The 9918-nt window shown below is 40.1% G+C and overlaps 1 protein-coding gene across 5 annotated transcripts in view; it reads right to left on the minus strand.

The window, feature by feature from the left end:
• TRIO (trio Rho guanine nucleotide exchange factor) overlaps window positions 1-9918 on the minus strand; it is a 368044-nt gene that overhangs the window by 30083 nt on the left and 328043 nt on the right. For all 5 annotated transcript variants that reach the window (XM_032279085.1, XM_032279087.1, XM_032279088.1 and 2 more), the window contains exons 38-43: window positions 9707-9855; window positions 8491-8557; window positions 7074-7177; window positions 3435-3504; window positions 1281-1370; window positions 630-722 (exon numbers count right to left, since the gene is read on the minus strand). In XM_032279085.1, coding sequence (XP_032134976.1) covers window positions 630-722; window positions 1281-1370; window positions 3435-3504; window positions 7074-7177; window positions 8491-8557; window positions 9707-9855 — 573 coding nt within the window. The remainder of the gene's footprint in view (window positions 1-629; window positions 723-1280; window positions 1371-3434; window positions 3505-7073; window positions 7178-8490; window positions 8558-9706; window positions 9856-9918) is intronic.

A 9918-nucleotide genomic window follows, 5' to 3' on the forward strand; every position in this document is an offset into this window, starting at 1 on the left:
ATCCGATGGCTCCTGCTTAATCCAAGACAAGCTCTTTATCCGTCTCTATATCCAGGTCCTAAGTGTTGTATATGAAGGAATCTCAATATACTTGAAGTCACTTTGATCACAGAAAAACATGTGACTCTGCCTTCAGTTATGCTTAAGAATTTAAATCAATCGAGAGGGTGGCGAGGTGGGAAGGGATAACATGGGGAGAAATACCAGATATAGTATGTAACCTAAAGTGAAAGAAAAGAAAAGAGAAACAAACAGTTTAAATCAATCAAGGGCTAGTGCTAAGCCAGCAGAGAGGAATACACAAGGATTCCAAATTTAATTTTATCCAAGGCTCCAAGAAGATTAGAAAATAATTATAGTTGACAGCGCTGAAGAAAAATCATTAGCATTCCAAGGTCTGTGGTGGGGAAAAAAAGTTCACTTTTACTGATATTTTCCTTCTGAACTTGATGTAAATAAAATATTGAGAAAAGTGATTTCTTAGATTTTTAAGGATTAACTTATCAGAAATAATACATTTTTGACACAAATGATTCCCCTGTCCTGCCAAATCCTTCTTTCCCCCACTGAGTCTTATTCTCTCGGCAAACTCTCTCCTGACACTAGAGTCTGCCCTGCCACCTCCTCACCTTCAGTAACAGCTGATACTTCATGATTCTCTGCACCGGTTTGATCAACAGATCTGTGAGCTGCAACCTGTGGCCAAGACGCTGCTTTAGGTCCTGCGGTTTTAAGAGACAGAAAAGATTGTCAGTGCTGTTCATTAAAGGGCAATTTTTTAGTCTTTGTAATTGTCAGAAAGAGAACAACACTGGCAGTAAAAGTAATGAGGAAAAAAAGCATTAGACTACCTACAGCTTTGCTAGTTCGCAGAATTTCCAAGTTTTACACTTTCACCTGAGCTGTTTTTCAAAACAGTCTTTTATGCTTTAAGGCATTTTTTAAATTGCTTTCTTTTATTCATACAAATATATATATTATTTTTAGGCCATAAGTTTATGCCATAAATTATCTTGAATTTGTAATGAGACAAGTGTAACACTTAAACAAAAACCCTTATTTTTAACAATGACTGCAGTCTTCTAAATGCCAAGCGTATGACCACAGGCTAAATTCATACACATTTTTCTGATTTATAGGAAACAAATCCAGGTTCAGAAGTCTTATCACTCAGGCTAATTTTCTGAGGAAATTAGTCCCCTGGGAAACCAATGATACTTTAATTTTTAGAAATCAGTTGGAACAAAAGAGTCAGAAATACTTTGTATTTTAGGTCTTACCTCAAAAAAGGTATCAATGTATTCTGAGACAATGTGCTCAGACTTTGGTTTATTTTGACAATAAACTATGTACATGTGCAACCTTCTCTCCTAGGAATCAAAAAAGGCAAACAGATGGGTTATAACAACGGGAAGTTCAATTAGAATGCAAGAGCACACGCACATTTCAGCACATTCACAAAAGGAATCATCTTAAAACCAAGCTGCATGGCTAAGGCTCTCGGGAGTAAATTCCAGATTCATGATGTCGATCAGTATTCTACAGTGTGGCTCCAAAGCCAGTCCTTCCCCATCACTCCCTCACACACACCAAACCCTTCACTTTACAGTACCAAATACCAGCAAATACCACAGGTAGCAAAATAACACTTTTTTTTTTTTTTTTTAAAGAGACAGAGTCTCACTCTGTTGTCCTGGCAGGAGGGCGTGGTGTGATCATGGCTCACTGCAGCCTTGAACTCCTAGGCTCAGGTGATCCTCCCACCTCAGCCTCTGAGTAGCTAGGACTACAGGCATGTGTCACCATGCCCAGTTAATTTGTAATTTTTTTTTTTGTAGGGATGGAGTGTTGCTATGTTCGCCCAGCCTGGTGTCAAAACTCCTAGCCTCAAGCAACCCCCCTGCCTTGGCCGCCCAAAGTGTTGGGATTACAGGCATGAGCCACTATACCTGGCTGAAACACCCTTCCTTAATATTAAACAAAGAATTACTGCCATCACTCCAAACCCTGCCAATAGTCCTATTAAGCCTGGCTGGTTTTAGTAGAGAAGAAAAAGCTCTCTAATCTCAAATCCTAAAGGCAGAGGGGGAAAAAATGTAGACAATGAGCCTTCCCAAAAATCAGTGATCCTCAAAGCATAGTGTGCAGACCCCTAGGACCTCCTGAGGCCTTTCAGTGGCTCTATTAGCTCAGAACTATTTTCTAAATACCACTAAGACGTCAGCTGCCCTTTTCATTGTGCTGACATCTGTGCTGATGTGCAAAGCCAATGGTGGGTGCAACTGCTGGCACCTTAGCAAAAACTCTTCACTGCCACAAATTTACAGTTAAAAAACAAAAACAAAACAAAAAACAAGTTTCATTTAAGAATGCCTGGATGAAGTAATAAACATTATTCTTTCCATTAAAGCTCAACCACAGCAAAATAAGGCTGTCATTTCAAGGCAAACAATCAGTAGTGTTTGTTAACGAAAATTATAGCTTTCAAGCAAAAAGTAAAAATTTGGTAAATATATATCTGCCAGTCTGAAATTCACATTTAAAGACTTCAAAGAGATAGGTGATGAAGTTAAAAAAATTCAAATTTTTGAATGCTGTGTAATGAAACGTGTCAGCCTCTGGAAGATCTGCCTAAGTCCGTGATCTGCTATCTTCCAGTGGAATGATGCCTGATGTCACAGGACCATGCATGGCTGCAAGAGCCTCAAAGCCCAATAGTTCAATGTATTTAATGTCACAGCAAGAGGGAAGTTCGTGGATAGGTTTTCAGATTCCACACTGCAACTAATCTTTAAGAAACAATCAATTGTCAAGTTCTGGTGTAGTATCTAAGAAAACTATGTAATTATCTGAAAAGGCTATTAAAATACTCATCCTTTTCTAACTATATATGTGTGCAGATGAATTTGTTTGGATACTTTAACCAAAAAACTAGCAATGGGTTGGATGCAGACGCAGGTATAAAAATCCAGCTGCCTTTTATTCCACGAGACATTAAAGAGACTGGCCAAATGTAAAAACTCCTGTCACTAACTTCTAAAAATATATCATGATTTTTCCAAAAAACTTCAATGTTAATGCACTTATTTTTGATATACACACCATTTGGCTGTTATGCTAAACCTACTGTAAGTACAGTTACATCTCCACTCAATACCTGCCTGTTCACAGACACCCCCAAATAATACCGTTCAGGCCTGGCTCTAGTCCTAACTAACCTGTACTGTTGTTAGCCAAACAGCCAGCTTCAGCCAGGCGACTGGGAAAGCAGGTAACTCATGTTGAAGAAGCGATTTTAATTCCAATTCACTAACACTGTGCAGTTTTATTTTATCTTAAACATACACACTTGTGTAAAGTATAAGTGAGTTTTTCTTTAATCTGAAAAACCAATGACTATCCGAACAAGATATAAGCAATGCTATTGTACTTACGTGTTTAACAAAAAGGGATCCTAGTTTTTCTGGATCTTCAAGGCACTTCTCTAACTCTCCTAAAAAAAAGCTGAAGAGAAAGGATAAAATATTAAAAGAATTTCCAAGATGGCCTTCTTAAGATTTAGGTTTGCATTTTTTTTTTTTTTTTTTTCTTTTTGAAAGAGTATCGTTCTATCGCCCAGGCTGGAGTGCAGTGGTGCGATCTTGGTTCATTGCAACCTTTGCCTCCTGGGTTCAAGCTATTCTCCTGCCTCAGCCTCTCAAGTAGCTGGGACTATAGATGGGTACCACCATGCCTGGCTAATTTTTGTATTTTTAGTAGAGACAGAGTTTCACCATGTTGGCTAGGATGGTCTCGAACTCCTTACCTCAAGTGATCCGCCTGCTTTGGCTTCCCAAAGTGCTGGGCTTACAGATGTGAGCCACCGTGCCTGGCCAGTTTACATTTTCAATACTCTGTTCTGACATGAGCAACTGGCAAGTTTGAAGTATATACTTAACAAATATACGGAAACTTAACAAGTATATGGAAAACCTTCTGTTAAGGTTTAAACATAAAGGAATACAAGTCACAGAAGATCAGGCATGACTGTGCATCCCTTGACTAGTGACCTTCCTGGTCTTTGGATAACGAACATTTTCATGTCTGTTCAAGGACACAAGTGCTAATATCCTAGGCTGAATAAAGAGTGAAAAATAGATGTTTCAAAGCACTTGGGCATTTTTTTATTCCTGAAAACTTGCTCTTTATATCTGAGAATTACATATTCATTCTAAGATAATTTTTAGAGACTCAAATTGGACAGCAGATATTAGCGCCCTTTAAGATTAAAAATTGGGTATCATCACAGTGACAAAACAGCTGTAGGACAACAATGCTCATTTTTTTTCTGGGCTGTAGTTGTCTTTAAGATATACGTCCACTTTAGTTATCAATTATCACAAATTACATAAATTTTTATTTATATTAATATTTGGTATTACATTAACCTGCACACCACCATGCCAATTAATATCGTACCAAGGAATTTACTATCACTGCTGCAGCAGACAGCATCTCTGGATGCAGTTTCTCCATCTGGTCATCTCAGAAACACTGTGTCATTTTCACCCTTCACAGCCTTAAAAACCAGTCTTGGGGCTGGGCACGGTGGCTCACGCCTATAATCCCAGCATTTTGGGAGGCTGAGGTGGGTGGATCATGAGGTGAGGAGATAGAGACCATCTTGGCTAACACAGTGAAACGCCGTCTCTAATAAAAATACAAAAAATTAGCCAGGCATGATGGCATACACCTGTAGTCCCAGCTGCTTGAGAGGCTAAGGCAGGAGAATCGCTTGAACCCAGGAGGCAGATGTTGCAGTGAGCTGAGATCACGCCACTGCACACCAGCCTGGGTGACAGAGCAAAACACTGTCTCAAAACAAAAAGAAAAACAAAAAAACCAGTCTTGGAAGTAGTAGACTAAATCATAATATACAAAATATCCCTTTTTGAATTGGTTTCACTATAGATGTTCGGTAAGTCTACAGTACAGAGCTATAAACTGGAGTGCTGTCTAACATTTACCACTCATTTAGCTATAAATCCAAATAAACTGGACATTACAGAGGACATGAAAATAAAGACCTCTGACCTGGGTTCAAAGGCTTTACATTCTATTAGGAGAGAGACATACAGAAATAACAACACTACTTGATACATGCCACCACAGTTCCTCCTTATATCTGTCCAGTATTTCATCGTTTACAATAGCATATTCCCATCTGCTATCTACAAAAGAGAAGGAATCTGACCAAGAAACCCCAGGCCTAATGGAGAAGCAAGTATTGGAGCTCAGCTTCAGAGAGAGGGCGGAGCTTTGGAGGTGATGACATCATGCTCCACCCTGCGCAGAGGGTGCAGCAGTGTGCATCAGGGCAGGAGGGCAGGAGGCCCGGCCAGGTAAACAGAGCAGACAGTGTACCTGGGACATTCCACTGGAAAACCAGTGACCAGCATTAAGCAATCCTCAGATGATTAAGAATTTTAAAAGTTACAAACAAAGTGATCTAAAGGGACAGGTATGCTGGTAGGCTCTGGTGGGCAAGGTGAGCTGCACAGCCCTAGCCCCCAGATCAATCACCTCCTGATTAGGATAGGTGTGGGGAATGTATTGGGATCAGATTAGAATTTCATGGGCAATCATGTCTACTTTTTCCATTTAAATTGAATTGAACCAGGAATGGTGGCTCATGCCTGTAATCTTAGCATTTTGGGAGGCTGAGGTGGTCGGACTGCTTGAGCCCAGGAGTTTGAGACCAGCTTAGGCAACACGGCAAGACCATGTCTCTATGAAAAATAAAAAAAAGTTAGCTGAGCATGGTGCTGTGTGCTGTAGCCTCAGCTACTAGAGATGCTGAGAGATGCTAACGTGGGAGGATCACTTGAGTTCAGGAGTTCAAGGCTACAGTGAGCTATGATCGCACTATTGCATTCCAGTTTGGTGACAGAGCAAGACCCTGTCCCTAAAAAATAAAAATAGGCCACATGTGGTGGCTCACACCTGTAATCCCAGCACTTTGGGAGGCCAAGGCAGGTGGATTACCTGAGGTCAGGAGTTTGAGACCACCCTGGTCAACATGGTGAAGCCCTGTCTCTACTAAAAATACAAAAATTAGTCGGGCATGGCGGCACATGTCTGTAATCCCAGCTACTTGGGAGGCTGAGGCAGGAGAACTGCTTGAGCCCAGGAGACAGAGGCTGCTGTGAGCCAAGATGGTGCCACTGCACTCCAGCCTGGCCAACAGAGAGACACTCTGTCTCTAAATAAATAATTGGACAAATGAATATCTTCAAGGCCCCCTCATAACTTGTATTTACTCTAAAATAGCTGCAATTCTAGTTAGAAATACTTATTGAGGCTTATTCTATACAGATGTTGTTCTAAGTGCTTTGTAAAACTATTAACTTGGCCAGGCACAGTGACTGAAGCCTGTAATCCCAGCACTTTGGGAGGCCAAGGTGGGCGGATCACGAGGTTAAGAAATCAAGACCATCCTGGCCAACATGGTGAAACCCTGTCTCTACTAAAAAATACAAAAGTTAGCTGGGCACGGTGGCGTGCACCTGTAGTCCCAGCTACTCAGGAGGCTGAGGCAGGAGAACTGCTTGAACCCAGGAGGCAGAGGTTGCAGTGAGCCGAGATCGCGCCACTGCACTCCAGCCTGGCGCCTGGAGATAGAGTGAGACTCTGTCTCAAAACAAAACTATTAACTCAGTCACTCTTTACAGAAACCCACGACGTGGGGAACATTATGATGTGGGTGTGCTGTGCAGATGAAGAATGAAAGTGTACAGCAGGGAGGCCAAGGGCTCAGGGTCAGGACCAGGCCAGGAGTCCTGGCAGCCAGCCCCATGCTGGTGCTTCCAGCCACTTCCCTCCACAGATTCTCGACATGGACCAGCATGAAGAAGAGATGAGACTCTCTCCGTGCCACCAAACGCTACTGCAGAACTCCTCGGTACATCCGTATCTCCTCAGGAGGGCACACAGGTAATACAATGAACAGAATAAACTCCCTTTGGACTGGCCTGCCTTGGTTTACCAAGCGTGGGTGCTTTGTGCACCGTCAAGCACAATGCATGTGTACGTACTCTCTGTGCCAGTCGTAAATCTGATGGATGTTGCCAAACACAATTTTGTCTTTTCCTTTCATGTCATCAGGAACACCATCTTCTTTCATAAGTGCCATGTAGCCCTACAATTAAACAGTTACAGTAAGTGTATTTCATGGAATATGTCTGAATCAAGGAGTGGCTTATTGATTAATAGTCACAGAGGGCAAAATGGACACTTGCACTATCTTGTAACCGGTTCTTTATCTAAAAACAAAAAACTGGATATGAACAGTATCCTTAACTGATACTTGGAATATACCCATGACATTCATTGCTGTAATGTTCTTTCCCTGGACTGTTTAGCATTCACAGATCGAAAGTATTCTAAGGAATTAAAGAAGTTTAAATAAATGTAAATGGTTTCATTGAAACAGTCTGTAAATATTAAATATTTGGTCAGAATCGTTTCTCCCGTTTTCAGCATTTATCTCACAGAAACAGATTTTCTTTTCTTTTTGGATTATTTATGTAATCTGTTAAATAAGGGTTTAACAATATTCTTTTTATAAATTGATTTTTAAACAACAGTTGATTGAATATGCTGCTAAAATGTGGCTTAAAACTTCTATTTAATTCAGTCTGTACAAGAATCTCCTAAGTACTTAGGTTGCTTATCTCATTGTTAACAATGACTGCAGGCAAATCAAGCATGTTAAATCTTTTTTTGTTACCCGATTAACTGTAATAGCTGGTACTTTTAATGGGATGTGTACCAAAGAGTATTGTCCTGTACTAATTTGCAAAGGTGAAAGAATACACAACAAAATTTAATACTACAAAAATAGCTTTTTGATGAGTTGAGTTTCTTAATCTGACTAATCCCCAAATTGACTGGCAGGGATTAGCCTAGAGATGGCTCTCGATCCAGTACAAAAGGCAGCGGTTTGCTGTGGCTACCATGCTTGGCAACTTCTGGTCAATGGAAATGGCGAAGTATTCTGAACAAAACTATCACTGAATGACCTGGTGCAGCCACAGTCCAAGCTCTGAACCTGGGTGGATTCAGGATGCAACTGAACCCACAGCTGGGCCACGTGCTGACTTTTCCACCAATAAGGTCTTCATTTCTGTAGTGATACCCACTCTTGTGAAATAATTAAGGCAAGATTCCTATCTACTAAGTACAATACACTTACTTAGTATCATTTAATAATAAAAATTTATAATTGTAAATTTTAATTGTTGATACACTAAGCAAAAAAGTATTTACAACTGAATACAGATAAAGATAATTGGCTAAATTTAATTTTTCAGAAATACTTTGTTGGTCACTTTTTATTTTGGGTCAAAAATGTTTTTAAAGCTTTGAGAGGTGTTCAACTGTCTAATGCAATACTACTTTGGAAGACTGTTGGAGCTGATACAAAGTTACTGCATTTCTGAAAATACACACCTCAACCACATAGCCAAGGTCCCGTACATAGTCACGCTCTGTCTCCACTAATTCTTGCAGAACGTAGCTGGAGAGAGAAAAATAGTGTTTATAACGCAAACTGTTTCCTAAATCAATTTTTTTGGTACCTTTGCTCCTGGTCAGGAAGGACTCCTTCTGGGACTGAATAGTCATGTATCAAATTTGTACAATTGGGTCTTAAATTCTGGAGGGTCCCAAATCACTTACAGGTTCAAGTGGGTGACCCATTAGAGCTCCGGAGGTCAAAAGACATTTAGGCACATGTGCATCAGGGCAATCAGGGCAAATTCAACCTTCTGGATTCTGATCACATACAGGGACAACAAAGAAGCTTAGACATAACTTTATGGCAAAGCCATGACAGTAAAGGAAGTGGCTTTTAAAAAAATGATTAAGTCATTTTAACCTTCACTGGATATACAAGAAAAACTTTGAACTTAGAAATCTGTTTAAAGCCTTGGATCTTATTAATCACATCACTCGGAAGTATTTCTGTCTGTAACATTCAGTAACCATTTAAGGCCACTCAGATAACAGAAGACAATAATTTAATCAGTTTAGCAAACAACTTCAATTAGCCTGAAAAGGCTCATTCATGTGCTGTTCAGTCATTCATTCAACCAACATCAACCTGGCACCTCTCATGTGACCAACACCATCGGAGGTGCTGGGATACAGCACTGAATAAAACACCTGGTCTCTGACGTTTTGTAGCTTATGTTTTTTTTTTTTTTTTCTTCTTCTTGAAAGCCAAGTTTAAATCTTTTGTAACATGTTTCAGGACTCTTTTTACCGTATGCTGCTTTACTGAAATTGAGAAACATTACCAGGAAAGTATGTTAAAAAAATATTCAAGTTTTTGGGACTGGTTCTAATTTTACATTACTTTTTCTTTCACAATCACATGTACAATAAAAAGTCTAGGAGTCTCTCATCAGGCATGACAGGAGACATTTTTGTCTTGCATCGTTCTTACTTATGAAGTATAATATACAAATAAAACAAGAAACTGTGGCTATGGCTTACTGTGCCCTTATTAGGTCCTGAGTCTGTTACATACGTACAATTACTCAATGAGAGGCTCTCAAGCTCCTCATCTTGGTAATTTAGAGCTGAATCTCGGTCACATTTTTGAAGGCAACAAAGACAGGAGGGAACTCGGAGAACTTTAAGAATGAAAACATTTCTGTCTTACTGTCTTCTCTTTAAAGAGCTGGATTTCCTTTCTTCCATCTCATCAATGGGTGAGGAAGAAGACAGAAGGGAATTATCCGAAGGGTTGAAGGACGGGCTGCTACTATCTCCCTGATCAACAAGGAGTGAGCTAGGACGATCCTCCAGTGCCTAAAAGAAATTGAGATAATCAACAACACTTACTGCCTATAGCCCTGGACTGGCTGAAACTAA

The sequence above is a fragment of the Sapajus apella genome, unplaced genomic scaffold (assembly GCF_009761245.1).
Source record: "Sapajus apella isolate SASKATOON/1434 unplaced genomic scaffold, GSC_monkey_1.0 scaffold11, whole genome shotgun sequence".
Taxonomy (NCBI): Eukaryota; Metazoa; Chordata; class Mammalia; order Primates; family Cebidae; genus Sapajus; species Sapajus apella.